At 51.7% G+C, this 23,003-nt stretch overlaps 1 protein-coding gene across 2 annotated transcripts; it reads right to left on the bottom strand.

The window, feature by feature from the left end:
• Positions 1-10,210: 10,210 nt before the first annotated feature.
• Positions 10,211-14,904, bottom strand: BTG2 (BTG anti-proliferation factor 2). Of its 2 annotated transcripts, none has more exons than XM_059867778.1 (2): positions 14,655-14,886; positions 10,211-10,791 (listed from the first exon to the last, which is right to left on the bottom strand). In XM_059867778.1, exons 1-2 carry the CDS (start codon positions 14,812-14,814, stop codon positions 10,454-10,456), a joined length of 498 nt encoding a protein of 165 aa, XP_059723761.1. In that variant the 5' UTR covers positions 14,815-14,886; the 3' UTR covers positions 10,211-10,453. The 2 variants fall into 2 exon arrangements, with proteins under 2 accessions (XP_059723761.1, XP_059723760.1); XM_059867777.1 differs by lacking the exon at positions 10,211-10,791 and adding an exon at positions 10,972-11,937 and having other exon boundaries at positions 14,655-14,904.
• Between the last annotated feature and the right edge of the window lie 8,099 nt (positions 14,905-23,003).

Raw genomic sequence — 23,003 nt, 5'->3', positions numbered from 1 at the left:
TCCCAAATCTGGGTCTGAACCCCCTGGGAGAGCATCCTTACAGGGGGATCTGACCCAGAAGGAGCATCCTTCCAGGGGGATCTGACCCTTTTTCCATGGGGAAATCCCAAATCCTGATCCCAAACCCGGGTCTGAACCCCCTGGGAGAGCATCCTTCCATGGGGATCTGACCCAGAAGGAGCATCTTTCCAGGGGGATCAGACCCAGAAGGAGCATCTTTCCAGGGGGATCAGACCCAGAAGGAGCATCTTTCCAGGGGGATCAGACCCTTTTTCCATGGGGAAATCCCAATCCTGATCCTAAATCCAGGTCTGAATCCCCTAGGAGGAGCATCCTTCCATGACGATCTGACCCTTTTTCCATGGGGAAATCCCAAATCCCGATCCCAAATCTGGATCTGAACCCCTGGGAGCGCATCCTTCCATGGGGATCAGACCCTTTTTCCATGGGGAAATCCCAAGGGGATCTGACCCTTTGTCTATGGGGAAATCCCAAATCCCGATCCCAAATCCGGGTCTGAACCCCTTGGGAGAGCATCCTTCCATGGGGATCTGACCCAGAAGGAGCATCTTTCCAGGGGGATCTGACCCTTTTTCCATGGGGAAATCTCAAATCCTGATCCCAAATCCGGGTCTGAACCCCCTGGGAGAGCATCCTTACAGGGGGATCAGACCCTTTTTCCATGGGGAAATCCAATGAGGATCTGACCCTTTTTCCATGGGGAAATCTCAATCCCAAATCTGGGTCTGAACCCCCTGAAAGGAGCATCCTTCCATGGGGATCTGACCCTTTTTCCATGGGGAAATCCCAAATCCTGATCCCAAATCTGGATCGGAATCCCCTGGGAGGAGCATTGTTCCATGGGGGATCAGACCCAGAAGGAGCATCCTTCCATGGGGATCAGACCCTTTTTCCATGGGAAAATCCCAAATCCTGATCCTAAATCCGGGTCTGAATCCCCTGGGAGAGCATCCTTCCAGGGGGATCTGACCCTTTTTCCATGGGGAAATCTCAATCCCAAATCTGGATTGGAACCCCCTGGGAGAGCATCCTTCCAGGAGGATCTGACCCTTTTTCCATGGGAAACCCCAAATCCCGATCCCAAATCTGGGTCTGAATCCCCTGAAAGGAGCATCCTTCCATGGGGATCTGACCCTTTTTCCATGGGGAAATCCCAAATCCTGATCCCAAATCTGGATCTGAACCCCCTGGGAGCGCATCCTTCCCTGGGGATCTGACCCTTTCTCCATGGGGAAATCCAATGAGGATCTGACCCTTTTTCCATGGGGAAATCCCAAATCCCGATCCCAAATCTGGGCCTGAATCCCCTGAAAGGAGCATCCTTCCATGGGGATCCGACCCTTTTTCCATGGGGAAATCCCAAATCCCGATCCCAAATCTGGGTCTGAACCCCCTGGGAGAGCATCCTTCCATGGGGATCAGACCCTTTTTCCATGGGGAAATCCAATGACGATCTGACCCTTTTTCCATGGGGAAATCCCAAATCCTGATCCCAAATCTGGGTCTGAATCCCCTGGGAGTAGCATCCTTCCATGGGGATCTGACCCTTTCTCCATGGGGAAATCTCAATCCCAATCTCGATCCCAAATCTGGATTGGAACCCCCTGGGAGAGCATTCTTCCAGGAGGATCTGACCCTTTTTCCATGGGAAATCCCAAATCCCAATCCCAAATCTGGATTGGAATCCCCTGAAAGGAGCATCCTTCCATGGGGATCTGACCCTTTTTCCATGGGGAAATCCAATGACGATCTGACCCTTTTTCCATGGGGAAATCCCAAATCCCGATCCCAAATCTGGATTGGAACCCCCTGGGAGAGCATCCTTCCATGGGGATCAGACCCTTTTTCCATGGGGAAATCCCAAATCCTGATCCCAAACCCGGGTCTGAATCCCCTGGGAGGAGCATCCTTCCATGGGGATCAGACCCAGAAGGAGCATCTTTCCAGGGGGATCTGACCCTTTTTCCATGGGAAAATCCCAAATCCTGATCCCAAATCCGGGTCTGAACCCCCTGGGAGAGCATCCTTACAGGGGGATCAGACCCTTTTTCCATGGGGAAATCCAATGAGGATCTGACCCTTTTTCCATGGGGAAATCCCAAATCCTGATCCCAAATCTGGATCGGAATCCCGTGGGAGGAGCATCCTTCCATGGGGGATCAGACCCAGAAGGAGCATCATTCCATGGGGATCTGACCCTTTCTCCATGGGGAAATCCAATGAGGATCTGACCCTTTTTCCATGGGGAAATCTCAATCCCAAATCTGGGCCTGAATCCCCTGAAAGGAGCATCCTTCCATGGGGATCTGACCCTTTTTCTATGGGGAAATCCCAAATCCCGATCCCAAATCCGGGTCTGAACCCCCTGGGAGAGCATCCTTCCATGGGGATCTGACCCTTTCTCCATGGGGAAATCTCAATCCCAATCCTGATCCCAAATCTGGATCGGAATCCCGTGGGAGGAGCATCCTTCCAGGGGGATCTGACCCAGAAGGAGCATCCTTCCATGGGGATCTGACCCTTTTTCCATGGGGAAATCCCAAATCCTGATCCTAAATCCGGGTCTGAATCCCCTGGGAGAGCATCCTTCCATGGAGATCAGACCCTTTTTCCATGGGGAAATCCAACGAAGATCTGACCCTTTTTTCATAGGGAAATCCCAAATCCTGATCCCAAATCTGGGTCTGAACCCCCTGAAAGGAGCATCCTTGAATGGGGATCTGACCCTTTTTCCATGGGGAAATCCAACGAAGATCTGACCCTTTTTTCATAGGGAAATCCCAAATCCCGATCCCAAATCTGGATCTGAACCCCCTGAAAGGAGCATCCTTCCATGGGAGATCAGACCCAGAAGGAGCATCCTTCCATGGGGATCAGACCATTTTTCTCCATAGGGAAATCCCAAATCCCGATCCCAAATCCGGGTCTGAACCTCCTGGGAGCGCATCCTTCCATGGGAGATCAGACCCTTTTTCCATGGGGAAACCCCAAATCCCGATCCCAAATCTGGGCCTGAATCCCCTGAAAGGAGCATCCTTCCATGGGGATCTGACCCTTTTTCCATGGGGAAATCCCAAGGGGATCAGACCCTTTTTCCTTAGGGAAATCCCAAATCCCGATCCCAAATCTGGGTCTGAACCCCCTGGGAGAGCATCCTTCCATGGGGATCTGACCCTTTCTCCATGGGGAAATCTCAAATCCTGATCCCAAATCTGGATTGGAACCCCCTGGGAGAGCATTCTTACAGGGGGATCAGACCCTTTTTCCATGGGGAATCCCAAATCCCAATCCCAAATCCGGGTCTGAACCCCCTGGGAGGAGCACCCAAGGGGTTGGGAGCTGCAGGAGTGGAAGGGTTAAAGTTCTCCAGGCTGGAGGATCCCTCAGTGTGGGCTGAGGAGGAGCAAATCCATCCCTTCCTTTCCTTTTCCCCCCTTTTCCATCAACGTCCTCCAGAATCAACAGGGAGAAACCCTAAAGGAGAGAAACCCCCCTGGGGTCAAACCTTCCTCCCAACCCCTGGATCAGGGCAGGATGAGGAAAATCCTGGTGCTGTCACCCCCCCTCTGGAGCTGTCACCCCCAGCTGCCCCTCCCTGAGCTCAGGACCCCCGGGATATCCCAATTAAAACCCCAAAACCAATCCCAGAGCCACGCTGGAATTTCCTAAAAAAATCCCAAATTCCCTAAAAAATCCCAAATTCCCTAAAAATCCCAAATTCCCTAAAAAATCCCAAATTCCCTAAAAATCCCAAATTCCCTAAAAAATCCCAAATTCCCTAAAAATCCCAAATTCCCTAAAAATCCCAAATTCCCCTCGGCTGGCTGAGTTTGAAGGGGCAGCTGAGCTTTTTTTGGGGGGGGTCACCAGTCCAGCCCTCTGCGTTGTTCCTGCATGCAAAGATCATTTTTATATTAAAAAAAACCCCAAAAAACATCCCATAATTTCACCAGCATGAACCGTCAACCCCAAAGTCATCAATAAATCCTTTCCAGTGCCTGCACCAGCGCCTCTCCTCCTCTCCGGGGTGGATTTCCAGCCGCAATCCAGGCTGGAATTGCCGTCTAGCGGCTGGGCCGGGCATGGCACGGAAAAAAGGGGAAAATCTCCATGGAAAAGGCTCGGCGGGAGTGGGGAGGGATGGAGGCACCACCGGGATTTCGTCCGTGAGGATTTTTAACAGCTGGGTTGGGGGGTGGTTATAAAAAAAGGGGAAAAAAAGGAATTTTGGCAGGATTTCACATAGAAAGTGCTGGGAGCAGGCAGGGAAGCAGAGCCTGCAGGGTTCTGGGGGATGGAGGAGTTGGGATTCCAAAAAAAAACCCCAATCCATGGTCAGGGCAGCCCCAAAGCTCCAGGCAAGGAGAAGCCAGGTGGGAAGATCCCAAACTCCAATCCTTGGGGACACACCCCATCCCAGGGTGGCACGGGGACATCAAACCCTCATCCCAACATCCCAAACCCCATCCCAGAGACCCAAACCCTCCCAGGATGCAGGAGTTGGGATTCAAAAAAAAACCCAGACAGGAAGATCCCAAATCCCCAAATCCCAAACTCCAATCCTTGGGGACACCCTTCCCCAGGGTGGCACAGGGACATTCAAAGATCCCAAATCTCAAACTCCCAAAATCCCAAACTCCAATCCTTGGGGACACCCCTTCCCCACCCCAGGGGATCCCCAAACCCTCATCCCAACGTCCCAAACCCCATCCCAGAGACCCAAACCCTCCCAGGGACACCAGGAGGTGCAGGATTTGGGATTCCAAAACGAAAAAAAAAACCCAGGGAGAAGCCCCAGGCAGGAAGATCCCAAATCCCCAAATCCCAAATTCCAATCTTTTGGGACACCCTTTTCCCATCCCAGGGGATCCCCACCCTCATCCCAACATCCCAAACCCCATCCCAGAGACCCAAACCCTCCCAGGATGCAGGAGTTGGGATTCCAAAAAAAAAACCCCAGCCAGGAAGATCCCAAATCCTCAAATCCCAAACTCCAATCCTTGGGGACACCCTTCCCCACCCCAGGGTGGCACAGGGACATTCACAGCCCTGTCACATCCTCATCCCAACATCCCAAACCCCATCCCAGACATCCAAACCCTCCCAGGGACACCAGGAGGTGCAGGAGTTGGGATTCCAAAAAGAAAAAAAAACCCAGGCAGGAGCCCCAGACAGGAAGATCCCAAATCTCAAAGTCCCAAAATCCCAAACTCCAATCTTTTGGGACACCCTTTTCCCATCCCAGGGGATCCCCAAACCCTCATCCCAACATCCCAAACCCCATCCCAGAGACCCAAACCCTCCCAGGGGTACCAGGAGGGGATGCAGGAGTTGGGATTCCAAAAAAAACCCCGGGCAGGAGCCCCAGCCAGGAAGATCCCAAATCTCAGACTCCCAAAATCCCAAACTCCAATCTTTTGGGACACCCTTTTCCCATCCCAGGGGATCCCCACCCTCATCCCAACATCCCAAACCCCATCCCAGAGACCCAAACCCTCCCAAGGGCACCAGGAGGGGATGCAGGATTGGAATTCCAAAAAAAAAAAAACCCCATCCAGGAAGATCCCAAATCCCCAAATCCCAAACTCCAATCCTTGGGGACACCCTTCCCCAGGGTGGCACAGGGACATTCACAGCCCTGTCACATCCTCATCCCAACGTCCCAAACCCCATCCCAGACATCCAAACCCTCCCAGGGACACCAGGAGGTGCAGGATTTGGGATTCCAAAAAGAAAAAAAAACCCCGGGCAGGAGCCCCAGACAGGAAGATCCCAAATCTCAAACTCCCCAAATCCCAAACTCCAATCTTTTGGGACACCCTTTTTCCCATCCCAGGGGATCCCCACCCTCATCCCAACATCCCAAACCCCATCCCAGAAACCCAAATCCTCCTGAGGCACCAGGAGGGGATGCAGGATTGGAATTCCAAAAAAAAAAACCCGAGGCAGGAAGATCCCAAATCCTCAAATCCCAAACTCCAATCCTTGGGGACACCCCTTCCCCACCCCAGGGTGGCACAGGGACATTCACAGCCCTGTCACATCCTCATCCCAACGTCCCAAACCCCATCCCAGAGACCCAAACCCTCCCAGGGACACCAGGAGGGGATGCAGGAGTTGGGATTCCAAAAAAAAAAAAAAAACCCCAGCCAGGAAGATCCCAAATCTCAGACTCCCAAAATCCCAAACTCCAATCTTTTGGGACACCCTTTCCCCATCCCAGGGGATCCCCACCCTCATCCCAACGTCCCAAACCCCATCCCAGAGACCCAAACCCTCCCAGGATGCAGGAATTGGGATTCCAAAAAAAAACCCGAGGCAGGAAGATGCCAAATCCCCAAATCCCAAACTCCAATCCTTGGGGACACCCCTTCCCTATCCCAGTGTGGCACAGGGACATTCACAGCCCTGTCACATCCTCATCCCAACGTCCCAAACCCCATCCCAGACATCCAAACCCTCCCAGGGACACCAGGAGGGGATGCAGGAGTTGGGATTCCAAAAAAAAACCCCAGCCAGGAAGATCCCAAATCCCAAAATCCCAAACTCCAATCTTTTGGGACACCCTTTTCCCATCCCAGGGGATCCCCAAACCCTCATCCCAACATCCCAAACCCCATCCCAGAGACCCAAACCCTCCCGAGGCACCAGGAGGGGATGCAGGAGTTGGAATTCCAAAAAAAATCCCGAGGCAGGAAGATCCCAAATCCTCAAATCCCAAACTCCAATCCTTGGGGACACCCCTTCCCTATCCCAGTGTGGCACAGGGACATTCACAGCCCTGTCACATCCTCATCCCAACATCCCAAACCCCATCCCAGACATCCAAACCCTCCCAGGGACACCAGGAGGGGATGCAGGAGTTGGGATTCCAAAAAAAAACCCCAGCCAGGAAGATCCCAAATCCCCAAATCCCAAATTCCAATCTTTTGGGACACCCTTTTCCCATCCCAGGGGATCCCCACCCTCATCCCAGAATCCCAAACCCCATCCCAGAGACCCAAACCCTCCCGAGGCACCAGGAGGGGATGCAGGACTGGGGAGGTTCTAGAGAGCCCCAATCCCATAATTCCAGAGGGATCCAGGAAGGACAGTCCAGAGGGAACAACCTGAAAATTCTGCCCTGAAAACCCCAAATTTTGCCCTGAAAACCCTCAAAAATTGCTCGGAACCCCAGAATTTTGCCCCAAAAATCCCAAATTTTGCCATGAACCGCCCAAATTTTTCCCCTGAAAACCTCAAATTTTGCTCTGAACCCTCCAGATTTTGCCCTGAAAATCCCAAATTTTGCCCTGAAAACCCCAAATTTTGCCCTCACACCATTGAGGACGAGAAGGGAAGGGAAGGGAAGGGAAGGGAAGGGAAGGGAAGGGAAGGGAAGGGAAGGGAAGGGAAGGGAAGGGAAGGGAAGGGAAGGGAAGGGAAGGGAAGGGAAGGGAAGGGAAGGGAAGGGAAGGGAAGGGAAGGGAAGGGAAGGGAAGGGAAGGGAAGGGAAGGGAAGGGAAGGGAAGGGAAGGGAAGGGAAGGGAAGGGAAGGGAAGGGAAGGGAAGGGAAGGGAAGGGAAGGGAAGGGAAGGGAAGGGAAGGGAAGGGAAGGGAAGGGAAGGGAAGGGAAGGGAAGGGAAGGGAAGGGAAGGGAAGGGAAGGGAAGGGAAGGGAAGGGAAGGGAAGGGAAGGGAAGGGAAGGGAAGGGAAGGGAAGGGAAGGGAAGGGAAGGGAAGGGAAGGGAAGGGAAGGGAAGGGAAGGGAAGGGAAGGGAAGGGAAGGGAAGGGAAGGGAAGGGAAGGGAAGGGAAGGGAAGGGAAGGGAAGGGAAGGGAAGGGAAGGGAAGGGAAGGGAAGGGAAGGGAAGGGAAGGGAAGGGAAGGGAAGGGAAGGTTTGGGAAGGGAAGGGAAGGTTTGGGAAGGGAAGGGAAGGGAAGGGAAGGTTTGGGAAGGGAAGGGAAGGGAAGGTTTGGGAAGGTTTGGGAAGGTTTGGGAAGGTTTGGGAAGGTTGGGAAGGGAAGGGAAGGGAAGGGAAGGGAAGGGAAGGGAAGGGAAGGGAAGGGAAGGGAAGGGAAGGGAAGGGAAGGGAAGGGAAGGGAAGGGAAGGGAAGGGAAGGGAAGGGAAGGGAAGGGAAGGGAAGGGAAGGGAAGGGAAGGGAAGGGAAGGGAAGGGAAGGGAAGGGAAGGGAAGGGAAGGGAAGGGAAGGGAAGGGAAGGGAAGAAGAAAGGAAGGAAGGAAGAAAGGATTTGAGAATCCAGGCTGATTTTACAGTTCTGGACTTGCAAAAAAAAATTTTAAAAACCCCAAAAAATCTGAATTTTAGAAGGGAGAAGTGAGGCAGGGCCAGGCTCTGCTCTGGTCCCAGGCACAATCTGATATTTAAATAAAAATTAAAATATTTGAGGATTGAGGTTGATTTCCCAGTTCTGGACTTGCAAAAAGCCCAAAAATCTGAATTTTAGAAGGGAGAGAAATTCCAGTGAAGAGGGAATGATCCAAGCCCAGGCTCTGCTCTGGTCTCAGGCACAAACAGTCTGATATTTAAATAAAAATTTAAATATAAATATTTGAGAATCCAGGCTGATTTTACAGTTCTGGACTTGCAAAAAAAAAAATTAAAAACCAAAAAAAATCTGAATTTTAGAAGGGAGAAGTGAGGCAAGGCCAGGCTCTGCTCTGGTCTCGAGCACAAACAGTCTGATATTTAAATAAAAATAAAAATATTTGAGAATCCAGGTTGATTTCCCAGCTCTGGACTTGCAAAAAAAAATTAAAAACCAAAAAAATCTGAATTTTAGGACCCCGAGGGGAGGCAGCAGGAAAGGCACAGCTGGCCTGGGGTGGTGACAGCAGCAGGAATGTCCCCTCAGTGCCACCAGGGTCACCCTGGGGACACTCCCAGATATCCCTGCCCTGCTCCATATCCCAGGGGAGCCCTTCCAGGGGTTGGGATAGGGCAGGGCCGCAGCACCCCAATGTCCCCAGTGTCCCCAGGGTCACCCAACAGGGCAGGGCAGGGCTGCAGCATGACCAACAGGGTGACCCAAATGTCCTCAGTGTCCCCAATGTCCCCAAGGTCACCCAACAGGGCAGGGCAGAGCTGCAGCACGACCAGGAGGGTGACCCCAATGTCCCCAATGTCCCCAGGGTCTCCCAACAGGGCAGGGCTGCAGCACGTCCAGGAGGGTGACCCCAATGTCCCCAATGTCCCCAGGGTCTCCCAACAGGGCAGGGCTGCAGCACGTCCAGGAGGGTGACCCCAATGTCCCCAATGTCCCCAGGGTCACCCAACCGGGCAGGGCTGGGCTGCAGCACATCCAAGAGGGTGACCCCAATGTCCCCAGGGCCACCCTACAGGGCAGGGCAGAGCTGCACACATCCAGGAGGGTGACCCCAATGTCCCCAGTGTCCCCCAGGGTCACCCAACAGGGCAGGGCAGGGCTGCAGCACCCCAATGTCCCCAGGGTCACCCAACAGGGCAGGGCTGCAGCATGACCAGCAGGGTGACCCCAATGTCCTCAGTGTCCCCAGTGTCACCCAGGGTCACCCAACCGGGCAGGGCTGGGCTGCAGCACATCCAGGAGGGTGACCCCAATGTCCCCAATGTCCTCAGTGTCCCCAGTGTCCCCAGTGTCACCCAACAGGGCAGGGCTGGGCTGCAGCACGTCCAGGAGGGTGACCCCAATGTCCCCAACAGGGCAGGGCTGCAGCATGACCTGGAGGGTGACCTCAGTGTCCCCAGTGTCACCCAACAGGGCAGAGCTGCAGCACAACCAGGAGAGCCACCCCAATGTCCCCAGCGTCCCCCAGGGTCACCCAACAGGGCAGGGCAGGGCTGCAGCACATCCAGGAGAGCCACCCCAATGTCCCCAGTGTCCCCAATGTCACCCAGGGTCACCCAACAGGGCAGGGCTGCAGCACGACCAGGAGAGCCACCCCAATGTCCCCAATGTCCCCAGCCCCAAGGTGACACCAAATCCACCCCCAAACCCACACCTGGAGAGGCAGCAGCAGCAGAGGTGACAACAGGGGGGTGACAGGGTGACATTGCAGCCACACTGCCCAGACTGGCTTCACCCCCTGATCCAAGGTGAGCGGAACCAGCCCCAAAATCATCACCCAGCACTGAACCAGGCTGATCTCAGCTTCACAATGACAATAATACAATAAAAATTAAAATAAAAACTCACAAGGCTGCAGCAGCTTTAGAAAAGGCACCGGGGGCGTCGCCTCGGCTCGGGGCGGCGCCCGAAATTTTAATTTTGGATTTTCTGGAGGTTTTTTTTCTTTTTTTTAAAAAATATAAATAGCTCTTCATCTTAAAAACAGATCCTCAGCTCGAGGTATTACAGCAGCCTGTGTCTCGGCAGTGTAAGGACAAGGAGGAGAAATTATTTTTTTTTTGTTTTTGTCGTGTTTTGTGGGGTTTTTTGGGTGTTTTTTTTTCTTAACTGGAGACAGTCACGATGCAGTTTTTAGAAGGGCTGCTCCTGCCCAGCATCATCTGGTTCTTACAGGTGAGCACCCCTCCGTAGGGGCTGGGGGCTTTGGTGGCCTGGTAGAGGACGCAGATGGAGCCGTCCTCGCCGATGCGGTACGAGACCTCGAAGGGATCCACCCAGAGCGTCAGCTGGCGCGGCAACAGCTGGAACAGCTGGGGCAGGGCCAGCCCGCCCCGCCCCGCCGCCCGGCTCAGCAGAGGGTCCATGCGCTCGTTGATGCGGATGCAGCGGTAGGCGGAGCCTTTGGAGGGCTGCTCGGGGAACCAGTGGTGTCTGTAGTGCTCTGCGGAGGGAAAAAAGGGGTGAGAAAGGGGTTTAGGACCTTTAACTCCCATTAAATTCGGGGTTTGAAGGTGAAATCCTATAGAAAACCCTTTTAAGGGTTTCCCTTTGGAGGGCTTGTCGGGGAACCAGTGGTGTCTGTAGTGCTCTGGAGAGGGAAAAAAGCAGTGAGAAAGGGGTTTGGGGCTGGAGCTCCCACTAAATTCAGAGTTTGAAGGTGAAATCCTAAGGAACACCCTTGGAAGGGTTTCTCAGTGCTCTGCGGAGGGAGAAGAGCAGTGAGAAAGGGGTTTAGGACCTTTAGCTCCCATTAAATTCAGAGTTTGAAGGTGAAATTCTGTAGAAAAGCCTTTTAAGGGTTTCCCTTTTAAGGTTTTCTTGGGTAACCAGTGGTGTCTGTAGTGCTCTGGGGAGGGAAAAAAGGGGTGAGAAAGGATATCCTGAAAGTAGGTGGGGTTTAGGGGCTTGAGCTCCCACTAAATTCAGAGTTTGAAGGTGAAATCCTATAGAAAACCCTTCTGAGGGTTTCCCTTTTAAGGGTTTCTCGGGTAACCAGTGGTGTCTGTAGTGCTCTGGAGAGAGAAAAAAGGGGTGAGAAAGGGGTTTAGGACCTTTAACTCCCATTAAATTCAGAGTTTAAAGGCCAAATCCTAAAGAAAACCCTTTTTTCTCAGTGCTGTTTGTAGTGCTCTGGGGAGGGAAAACAGTGAGAAAGGGGTTTAGGACCTTTAGCTCCCATTAAATTCAGAGTTTGAAGGTGAAATTCTGTAGAAAAACCTTTTAAGGGTTTCCCTTTTAAGGTTTTCTTGGGTAACCAGTGGTGTCTGTAGTGCTCTGGGGAGGGAAAAAAGGGGTGAGAAAGGATATCCTGAAAGTAGGTGGGGTTTAGGGGCTTGAGCTCCCATTAAATTCGGGGTTTGAAGGTGAAATCCTATAGAAAACCCTTTTAAGGGTTTCCCTTTTAAGGGTTTCTCAGGTAACCAGTGGTGTCTGTAGTGCTTTGGGGAGGGAGAAGAGAGGTGAGAAAGGGGTTTGGGGGCTTGAGCTCCCATTAAATTCAGAGTTTGAAGGTGAAATCCTATATAAAAGCCTTTTAAGGGTTTCCTTTTTAAGGGTTTCTTGGGGAACCAGTGGTGTCTGTAGTGCTCTGCGGACGGAAAAGAGAGGTGAGAAAGGGGTTTGGGGCTTTAGATATCACTGAATTTGGGGTTTGAAGGTGAAATCCTATAGAAAACCCTTTTTTCTCAGTGGTGTCTGTAGTGCTCTGGGGAGGGAAAAGAGAGGTGAGAAAGGATATCCTGAAAGTAGGTGGGGTTTAGGGCCTTTAGCTCCCATTAAATTCAGAGTTTGAAGGTGAAATCTTAAAGAAAACCCAGTGAGAAAGGGCATCCCAGGTAAGGCTCCTTCCCAGCAGTTAGGTGGGGCCCTTTAAGTGCCACTAAATTTGAGGTTTAAAGGCCAAACCCTAAAGAAAACCCTCTGAAGGGTTTCTCAGAGGTGTTCATAGTGCTCCTCTCAGCAGGCAGGTTTGGTTTAGGGCCTTTAGCTCCCATTAAATTCGGGGTTTAAAGGCCAAATCCTAAAGAAAACCCTTTTTTTCTCAGTGGTGTTTGGAGTGCTCTGGGAAGGAAGAGCTGTGAGCAGGGATATCCCACAGGCAGGTGGGGTTTAGGGACTTTAGCTGTCACTAAATTTGAGGTTTAAAGGTGAAATCCTAAAGAAAACCCTCTGAAGGGTTTCTCAGAGGTGTTCATAGTGCTCCTCTCAGCAGGCAGGTTTGGTTTAGGCCCTTCAGCTGCCGCTGAATTCGGGGTTTAAAGGCCAAATCCTAAAGAAAACCCTTTTTTCTCAGAGGTGTTTGGAGTGCTCTGGGAAGGAAGAGCCGTGAGCAGGGATATCCCACAGGCGAGTGGGGTTTAGGGACTTTAGCTGTCACTAAATTCGAGGTTTAAAGGTGAAACCCTAAAGAAAACCCCTTGAAGGGTTTCTCAGAGGTGTCTGTAGTGCTCCTCCCCAGCAGGCAGGTTTGGTTTAGGGACTTTAGCTCCCATTAAATTCAGGGTTTAAAGGCCAAATCCTAAAGAAAACCCTTTTTTTCTCAGTGGTGTTTGGAGTGCTCTGGGAAGGAAGAGCCGTGAGCAGGGATATCCCACAGGCAGGTGGGGTTTAGGTGCCACTAAATTCAGAGTTTAAAGGCCAAATCCTAAAGAAAATCCTTTGAAGGGTTTCTCAGAGGTGTTTGGAGTGCTCTGGGAAGGGAGAGCTGTGAGCAGGGATATCCCACAGGCGAGTGGGGTTTAGGGACTTTAGCTGCCACTAAATTCGAGGTTTAAAGGTGAAATCCTAAAGAAATCCTTTGAAGGGTTTCTCAGAGCTGTTCATAGTGCTCCTCTCAGCAGGCAGGTTTGGTTTAGGCCCTTCAGCTGCCACTAAATTAGAGGTTTAAAGGCCAAATCCTAAAGAAAACTCTTTTTTCTCAGTGGTGTTTGGAGTGGGAAGGAAGAGCAGTGAGCAGGGATATCCCACAGGCAGGTGGGGTTTAGGTGCCACTAAATTCGAGGTTTAAAGGCCAAATCCTAAAGAAAACCCTTTGAAATGTTTCTCAGAGGTGTTCATAGTGCTCCTCTCAGCAGGCAGGTGGGGTTTAGGGACTTTAGCTGCCGCTAAATTCGGGATTTAAAAGCCAAATCCCAACAAACCCCTGGGCAGAGCCTCCCTGAACGCTGGGAGCACAAAGGGAACCGGGCAGAGCAGGAATTGAACCGGGCAAAAGTTCTGACCAGAGCTGGGACCCAAATCCCTTTTCCAGGGGGACAGGGAAGTGCTGCCAGCCCCTGCCCACCCCAAAAGCCCCGGCAGGACAAGGGGGGTGCTGGGGGCACACAGGGCACCCCAAAGCTCCCCCACCCGCAGCAGAGCCAGCCGAGCCCGCTGCTCCCCCTTATCACAGCCCGGCCACCCCTCCTGCGGCTGATAAGAGCCCCGGGCCGGCAGGGAGGGACCCCCGCACCGCCCAGGGAGGGCCAGGCGCGGTGACACCGGCACGGGTGGCACCGGGGACGGCCCCGGGAGGGACAGCCGGGACACAAAGGGACAAAGGGACAGGCGGCAGCGAGAATGGCACGGGACAGCCCCGAGGGGACACGGGGGGTACTCGGAGTGGGGGGGACATCAGGTCCTGGAGGGGACACGGGAAGGGACATCAGGTCCTGGAAGGAACACGGAGGGCACCCCCGAGGGGACACCCGGTACTGGAGGGGACACCGGGGCCACTCGGGAGGGGACAGCAGGAGCCAGCAGTGACACCGGGGCCACTCGGGAGGGGACACTACGTCGCGGGACACCAGGTCCTCGGAGCAACAACGGGGAGTATTCGGGACGGTCACCAGGTCCTGGAAGGAGCACAGGGGACACTAAAAAGGACCCCGGGTCCTGGAAGGAGAACAGGGGACACGAAAAAGGACCCCAGGTCCTGGAAGGAGCGCAGGGGACACTAAAAAGGACCCTAGGTCCTGGAAGGAGCGCAGGGGACACTAAAAAGGACCCTAGGTCCTGGAAGGAGCGCAGGGGACACTAAAAAGGACCTTGGGTCCTGGAAGGAGCACAGGGGACACGAAAAGGACCCCAGGTCCTGGAAGGAGAACAGGGGACACTAAAAAGGACTCCGGGTCCTGGAAGGAGCACAGGGGACACTCAAAGAGCCACCAGGACCCGGAAGGCGCACAAGGGTGCACTCGAAGCGCCGCAGGTCATGGAAGGCACACGGAAGGGGCACTCCAGCGTCCCCCTTGCCCCGAGGGCCACCAGAAGAGCCCGGCCACCAGCGGGCTCCTGCGGCCGCGCCCGCCCTCGCCCCGAGCTCACCTGTGAGCGCCTCCCGCAGCGCCCCGCTGAACACCTGCAGCTGCTGCTCGCTGACGCAGCCCCGCGTCCGCAGCAGGCCGGACACGAAGCCCACGGCGGCGGCGATCTCGGGCGCCATGTCGGCCCGGGGGCCGCGGCGTTGGCTGTGGCGGTGGCTCATCCCGGCGGGGACGCGGCGACACCCGCGACCTCTCGGCGGCTCCGCGGCGCTCGGACTGGCGCTGCCGCCTGCGCGACCGGGTTATATAGGGGGGGGCTCGCGCGTGACGTCACGGCGCGGCCGCGGCGTTCCATTGGGCCGCGCCGCATGCAAATGAGGGAATGCAAATGAACGGTATGGTAATAGCGGCTGAGCTCAGCGCGGTGACGTCACAGCGCGGGGGTGGAGGGGGTGGGGAGGGGGCGGTTACCGGGGGAGGATCGGGGGGACCTGGGGGAGACAGAGGGACAGGGACAGGGGGACAGGGGGACAGGGGGACAGGGACAGGGACAGGGATAGGGACAGGGACAGGGGGATAGGGACAGAGGGACAGGGACAGGGGGATAGGGACAGGGACAGGGGGACAGGGGGACAGGGACAGGGGGACAGGGACAGGGACAGAGGGACAGGGATAGGGACAGGGGGACAGGGATAGGGACAGGGGGATAGGGACAGAGGGACAAGGACAGAGGGACAGGGACAGAGGGACAGGGGCAGGGGGACAGGGACAGAGGGACAGGGGGACAGGGACAGGGGGACAGGGACAGGGGGACAGGGACAGAGGGACAGAGGGACGGGGACAGGGGGATAGGGACAGGGGAACAGGGATAGGGGGATAGGGACAGGGACAGGGGGACAGGGGGATAGGGACAGAGGGACAGGGACAGGGGGACAGGGATAGGGATAGAGGGACAGGGGGATAGGGACAGGGACAGGGACAGAGGGACAGGGACAGAGGGACAGGGATAGGGACAGAGGGACAGGGACAGGGGGACAGGGACAGAGGGACAGGGGCAGGGGGACAGGGACAGAGGGACAGGGGGACAGGGACAGGGGGACAGGGACAGGGGGAGAGGGACAGGGGGATAGGGACAGGGACAGGGGGACAGGGATAGGGACAGAGGGACAGGGACAGGGGGACAGGGACAGAGGGACAGGGGGATAGGGACAGGGGAACAGGGATAGGGGGATAGGGACAGGGACAGGGGGACAGGGGGATAGGGACAGAGGGACAGGGACAGGGGGACAGGGATAGGGATAGAGGGACAGGGGGATAGGGACAGCGACAGGGACAGAGGGATAGGGACAGGGACAGGGACAGGGGGACAGGGACAGGGGGACAGGGACAGGGACAGGGGGACAGGGACAGGGGGACAGGGATAGGGACAGAGGGACAGGGACAAAATCTGCTTTTTTTTCCCCCCAAAATCTGCTTTTTTTCCCCCCAAAACCTGCATTTTTTCCCCCAAAATCTGCATTTTTTCCCCAAAACCTGCATTTTTTCCCCCAAAAATCTGATTTTTTTTTTTTTCTCCTCCGGAAGGATTTGTGTGGCTCAGCTCAGGATCAGGACCCTCAGAGCCTATTATTTGTGGGGGATTTTAATTTTTTATTTTTCCCATTTTAATGTCCCTGATCCCAAACGGGAACAACCCCTCAGTGGGATCGGGGGCCTTGGAGCCCTTTATTGATGGGGCAATTTTGTGATTTATTGATCCAATCTTTATTATTTTTTTAAAATGGATTTTAGAAGCCATGAAATTCCCTGAAATTCCCTGTGGATTCCCTGGAATTCCCTGATTTTCCTGTGGATTCCCTGGAATTCCCTGATTTTCCCTGAAATTCCCTGATTTCCCTGTGGATTCCCTGGAATTCCCTAATTTTCCCTGTGGATTCCCTGGAATTCCCTGATTTTCCCTGGAATTCCCTGATTTTCCCCGTGGATTCCCTGGTTTTCCCTGAAATTCCCTGATTTTCCCTGTGAATTCCCTGATTTCCCTGTGGATTCCCTGATTTTTCCTGATTTTCCCTGGAATTCCCTGATTTCCCTGTGGATTCCCTGATTTTCCCTGGAATTCCCTGATTTTCCTGTGGATTCCCTGGAATTCCCTGATTTTCCCTGTGGATTCCCTGGAATTCCCTGATTTTCCCTGGAATTCCCTGATTTTCCCTGTGGATTCCCTGATTTTCCCTGAAATTCCCTGATTTTCCCTGTGGAATTCCCTGATTTTCCTGTGGATTCCCTGGAATTCCCTGATTTTCCCTGTGGAATTCCCTGATTTTCCTGTGGATTCCCCTGAAATTCCCTGATTTTCTCTGTGGAATTCCTGATTTTCCCTGTGGATTCCCTGTGAATTCCCTGATTTTCCCTGGAATTCCCTGTTTTTCCCTGTGGATCAGAACCAGGCTGGGATTTCTCCCCCAAAGGCAAAATGAGCCCCAGGCTGTGACAGCTCCAGTCCATCCCTCCTCAGGTGTGTCCCACCTGTACCTGGATTTTTCCCAACCCCTCCTCAGGTTCCATTTGCTTCAGAGCTGAAACAAAAAACACAAAAAATCCTTTTTTTTTCTAACAAGAAGGAAGGGGAAAATGGGAAATTTGGAATTGTTCTCCTCCAGCCCTTTCAAAGGTGTCACCTGAGCCACACCTGACCTGGGAAAATCACCACCAGGGCCACCCTGGGCTCTCCAAATGCCCCTGGGGATGCTAAAAATTGTCCCAAATTACTCCGTGGGCAGCTAAAATTCGGCATAATCGCCTCAGTGACACCTGGTGACACCTGGGCTGTGCAAGGAGAGGTGGCACAGGTGGGACAAAGGAGCCTCTGAGCACACCTGGCCCGGGAGCAGCTCCTGCTCTGCTCCTCCAGGAGGTGAAAGCCCCGGGTGGGATCCTCACTTCGGGATTTTCCAGCATCTCCCAGTGTCCCTGGCCTTCTGCTGGGGCCTCTGTAATCTGATTTTTTTTTTTTCCTGTTGATTTCTTTTTATCCCCCTTTATTTTTATCCCCCTTTTTTCCCTATCCATTTTTATCCCCCTTTATTTTTTATCTCCCTTTATTTTTTATTCCCCTTTTTATCCCCTTATTTTATCCCCGTTTTTTTATCCCCCCTTTTTTCCCCCATCCATTTTTATCCCCCTTTATTTTTTATCCCCCTTTATTTTTTACCTCCCTTTTTTATCCCCCTTTTTTTTCCATTCATTTTTATTCCCCTTTATTTTTTATTCCCCATTTTATCCCCCTTTTTTATATCCCCCTTTATTTTTTACCCCCCTTTTATCCCCTTTTAATTCCCATTTATTTTTAATTGTCATTTATTTTTATCCCCCTAATTTTTTACCTCCCATTTTTTATCTCCCTTTATTTTTTTATGCCTTTTTATTTTTATCCCCTTTATTTTTTATCCCCTTTATTTTTTATCTCCTTTATTTTTTATTCCCCTTTTTATCCCCTTATTTTATCCCCCTTTTTTTATCCCCCTTTATTTTTTACCACCATTTTTTATCTCCCTTTATTTTTTATGCCTTTTTATTTTTGTCCCCTTTATTTTTTACCTCTCTTTTTTCCCCCTCTATTTTCATCCCCTTTTTTATCCCCCTTTATTTTTTATTCCCCTTTTATCCCCTTTTAATTCCCATTTATTTTTAATTGCCATTTATTCTTATCCCTCTTTATTTTTTACCTCCCTTTTTTATCCCCCTTTTTTTTCCATCCATTTTTATTCCCCTTTATTTTTTATTCCCCTTTTTATCCCCTTATTTTATCCCCCTTTTTTATCCCCCTTTATTTTTTACCCCCCTTTTATCCCCTTTTAATTCCCATTTATTTTTAATTGTCATTTATTTTTATCCCCCTAATTTTTTACCTCCCATTTTTTATCTCCCTTTATTTTTTTATGCCTTTTTATTTTTATCCCCTTTATTTTTTATCCCCTTTATTTTTTATCTCCTTTATTTTTTATTCCCCTTTTTATCCCCTTATTTTATCCCCCTTTTTTATCCCCCTTTATTTTTTACCCCCCTTTTATCCCCTTTTAATCCCCATTTATTTTTAATTGGGATTTATTTTTATCCCCCTTTATTTTTTACCTCCATTTTTTATCCCCTTTATTTTTTATCCCTTTTTATTTTTATCCCCTTTATTTTTTACCTCTCTTTTTTATCCCACTTTTTCCCCCTCCATTTTCATCCCCTTTTTTATCTCCCTTTATTTTTTACCTCCTTTTTTATCCCCCTTTATTTTTTACCTCCTTTTTCTCCCTTTTTTTTACCTCCCTTTTTTATCCCACTTTTTTCCCCCTCCATTTTCATCCCCTTTTTTATCCCCTTTATTTTTTCCCTCCCTTTTCAATCCCCTTTTTTCACCCTTCTATTTTTCAATCCCCCTTTCCCAGACATTTGAAGTCCCCAATTCTCCTTTCCTCCCCCACAAACCTTCTGAACCCCCCCCAAAGTGCCCCAGTTCCCCCTCAGCACTCAAAACTCCCAAATTTTTTGGGAGCCAAAGGAATTTTTTTTTTTCCCTTTCCCAAAGGGGCCAGAGCTGCTTTGGAGAGGCTGAAATGGGGAGGGGAAAAAATTCAAATTTAAAAAGAATTCTGGCGCAAAATCCCAACTTTAGCAGCAAAACGCTTCCTGAAGAGAAAGAAAAATATTGTGCTGAGCACAGCAGGGGGGGAACAACAAACCCTGGAGCTGAGAGTGCTGAAGTGCTGATCCCAAATCCCAAATTCCCAAATTTGGGCCGCGCTTCCCTCGCCTGACGCGGCCCCACGGACGTCAGCGGGAGCAGCAGGAGCTCCCAAACAAATGACGTGGGAGGAAAAGCTGCCAGGGAGAAGGGCCAGGCTCCAAAGATGGAATTCTGATGGGATTCCAGCCTGGGAGAGGGCAAGGAGGGGGAGGGATCCAGTCCCAGATATCTGGGAAAAAATGGGGAATATCTGGCAGAAAATTGGGAATTGTCAGGGGGAGAACAGATCCTGTTCTGTGTCACAGCTTTGTTTTCTTCCCTGTGGGAGAAATAAAGGATTGGGAAAGAGAAGAGGGGAGAGGAATGTCTGGAGGAGGGGAAGGAGTGGGAGAGATCCAGTCCAGGGAATCTGGGATTTTCCTGGCAGAAAATTGGGAATTGTCAGGGGGAAAACAGATCCTGTTCTGTGTCCCAGGAATGGATGGGACCAGGGGGTTCTGTCCTTGATTTCTGTGGGAGAAATGAAGGATTGGGAAATAAAATAGGGGAGAGGAATGTCAGGGATGTCTGGAAGAGGGGCTGAATCCAGCCTGGAAGAGGGGAAGGAGTGGGAGAGATCCAGTCCAGGGAATCTGGGATTTTCCTGGCAGAAAATTGGGAATTGTCAGTGGGAAAACAGATCCTATTCCTATGGACAGAGCCAAGGGGTTCTGTCCTTGATTTCTGTGGGAGAAATGAGGGATCAGGAATTAGGAGAGAGGAAAATCCAGAAAGATGGGGATGAATCCAGCCTGGAAGAGGGGAAGGAGTGGGAGAGATCCAGTCCAGGAAATCTGGGAAAAAATAGGGAATATCTGGCAGGAAATTGGGAATTGTCAGCAGGAAAACGGATCCTGTTCTGTGTCCCAGTAATGGATGGGACCAGGGGGTGGGAGAAATAAAGGATTGGGAAATAGGAGGGGGGAGAGGAATGTCTGGAGGAGGGGAAGGAGTGGGAGAGATCCAGTCCCGGGAATCTGGGTTTTTCCTGGCAGAAAATTGGGAATTGTCAGTGGGAAAATAGATCCTGTTCTGTGCCACAGCTTTGTTTTCTTCCCTGTGGAGAAATAAAGGATTGGGAAATAAAACAGGGGAGAGGAATGTCTGGAAGGGAGGAAGGAGTGGGAGAGACCCAGTCCAGGGAATCTGGATTTTTCCTGGCAGAAAATTGGGAATTGTCAGTGGGAAAACAGATCCTGCTCTGTGTCCCAGTAATGGATGGGACCAGGGGGTTCTGTCCTTGATTTCTGTGGGAGAAATGAAGGATTGGGAAATAAAATAGGGGAGAGGAATGTCAGGGATGTCTGGAAGAGGGGCTGAATCCAGCCTGGAAGAGGGGAAGGAGTGGGAGAGATCCAGTCCAGGGAATCTGGGATTTTCCTGGCAGAAAATTGGGAATTGTCAATGGGAAAACAGATCCTGTTGTGTTTCCCAGTAATGGATGGGACCAGGGGGTGGGAGAAATAAAGGATTGGGAAATAGAATAGGGGAGAGGAAAATCCAGAAAGATGGGGATGAATCCAGCCTGGAAGAGGAGAAGGAGTGGGAGAGATCCAGTCCAGGAAATCTGGGAAAAAATAGGGAATATCTGGCAGAAAACTGGGAATTGTCAGGAGGAAAACGGATCCTGTTCTGTGTCCCAGTAATGGATGGGACCAGGGGGTGGGAGAAATTAAGGACTGGGAAATAGGAGAGGGGAGAGGAATGTCTGGAAGGGAGGAAGGAGTGGGAGAGACCCAGTCCCGGGAATCTGGGTTTTTCCTGGCAGAAAATTGGGAATTGTCAGTGGGAAAAGGGATCCTGTTCTGTGTCACAGCTTTGTTTTCTTCCCTGTGGAGAAATAAAGGATTGGGAAATAAAACAGGGGAGAGGAATGTCTGGAGGAGGGGAAGGAGTGGGAGAGATCCAGTCCAGGGAATCTGGGATTTTCCTGGCAGGAAATTGGGAATTGTCAGGGGGAGAACAGATCCTGTTCTGTGCCACAGCTTTGTTTTCTTCCCTGTGGAGAAATAAAGGATTGGGAAATAGAAGAGGGGAGAGGAATGTCTGGAAGGGAGGAAGGAGTGGGAGAGATCCAGTCCAGGGAATCTGGGATTTTCCTGGCAGAAAATTGGGAATTGTCAGTGGGAAAACAGATCCTGCTCTGTGTCCCAGTAATGGATGGGACCAGGGGGTCGGAGAAATAAAGGATTGGGAAATAGGATAGGGGAGAGGAACATCCAGAAAGATGGGGATGAATCCAGCCTGGAAGAGGAGAAGGAGTGGGAGAGATCCAGTCCAGGAAATCTGGGAAAAAATAGGGAATATCTGGCAGAAAACTGGGAATTGTCAGGAGGAAAACGGATCCTGTTCTGTGTCCCAGTAATGGATGGGACCAGGGGGTGGGAGAAATTAAGGATTGGGAAATAGGAGAGGGGAGAGGAATGTCTGGAAGGGAGGAAGGAGTGGGAGAGACCCAGTCCAGGGAATCTGGGATTTTCCTGGCAGAAAATTGGGAATTGTCAGTGGGAAAACAGATCCTGTTCTGTGCCACAGCTTTGTTTTCTTCCCTGTGGGAGAAATAAAGGATTGGGAAATAAAATAGGGGAGAGGAATGTCTGGAGGAGGGGAAGGAGTGGGAGAGATCCAGTCCCGGGAATCTGGGTTTTTCCTGGCAGAAAATTGGGAATTGTCAGTGGGAAAACAGATCCTGTTCCATGTCCCAGTAATGGATGGGACCAGGGGGTTCTGTCCTTGATTTCTGTGGGAGAAATGAAGGATTGGGAAATAAAATAGGGGAGAGGAATGTCAGGGATGTCTGGAAGAGGGGCTGAATCCAGCCTGGAAGAGGGGAAGGAGTGGGAGAGATCCAGTCCAGGGACTCTGGGATTTTCCTGGCAGAAAATTGGGAATTGTCAGTGGGAAAACAGATCCTGTTCCTATGGACAGAGCCAAGGGGTTCTGTCCTTGATTTCTGTGGGAGAAATGAAGGATCAGGAATTAGAATAGGAGAGAGGAACATCCAGGAAGATGGGGATGAATCCAGCCTGGAAGAAGGGAAGAAGTGGGAGAGATCCAGTCCAGGGAATCTGGGAAAAAATAGGGAATTTCTGGCAGGAAATTGGGAATTGTCAGCAGGAAAACAGATCCTGTTCAGTGTCCCAGCTTTGTTTTCTTCCCTGTGGGAGAAATAAAGGATTGGGAAATAGGAGAGGGGAGAGGAATGTCTGGAAGGGAGGAAGGAGTGGGAGAGACCCAGTCCAGGGAATCTGGGTTTTTCCTGGCAGAAAATTGGGAATTGTCAGTGGGAAAACAGATCCTGTTGTGTGTCCCAGTAATGGATGGGACCAGGGGGTGGGAGAAATAAAGGATTGGGAAATAGGAGAGGGGAGAGGAACATCCAGAAAGATGGGGATGAATCCAGCCTGGAAGAGGAGAAGGAGTGGGAGAGATCCAGTCCAGGAAATCTGGGAAAAAATAGGGAATATCTGGCAGAAAACTGGGAATTGTCAGGAGGAAAACGGATCTTGTTCTGTGTCCCAGTAATGGATGGGACCAGGGGGTGGGAGAAATTAAGGACTGGGAAATAGCAGAGGGGAGAGGAATGTCTGGAAGGGAGGAAGGAGTGGGAGAGACCCAGTCCAGGGAATCTGGATT

Source organism: Haemorhous mexicanus, chromosome 25 (genome assembly GCF_027477595.1).
Source record: "Haemorhous mexicanus isolate bHaeMex1 chromosome 25, bHaeMex1.pri, whole genome shotgun sequence".
In the NCBI taxonomy this organism is placed as follows: Eukaryota; Metazoa; Chordata; class Aves; order Passeriformes; family Fringillidae; genus Haemorhous; species Haemorhous mexicanus.
This window is presented reverse-complemented; position numbering and strand designations above follow the sequence as displayed.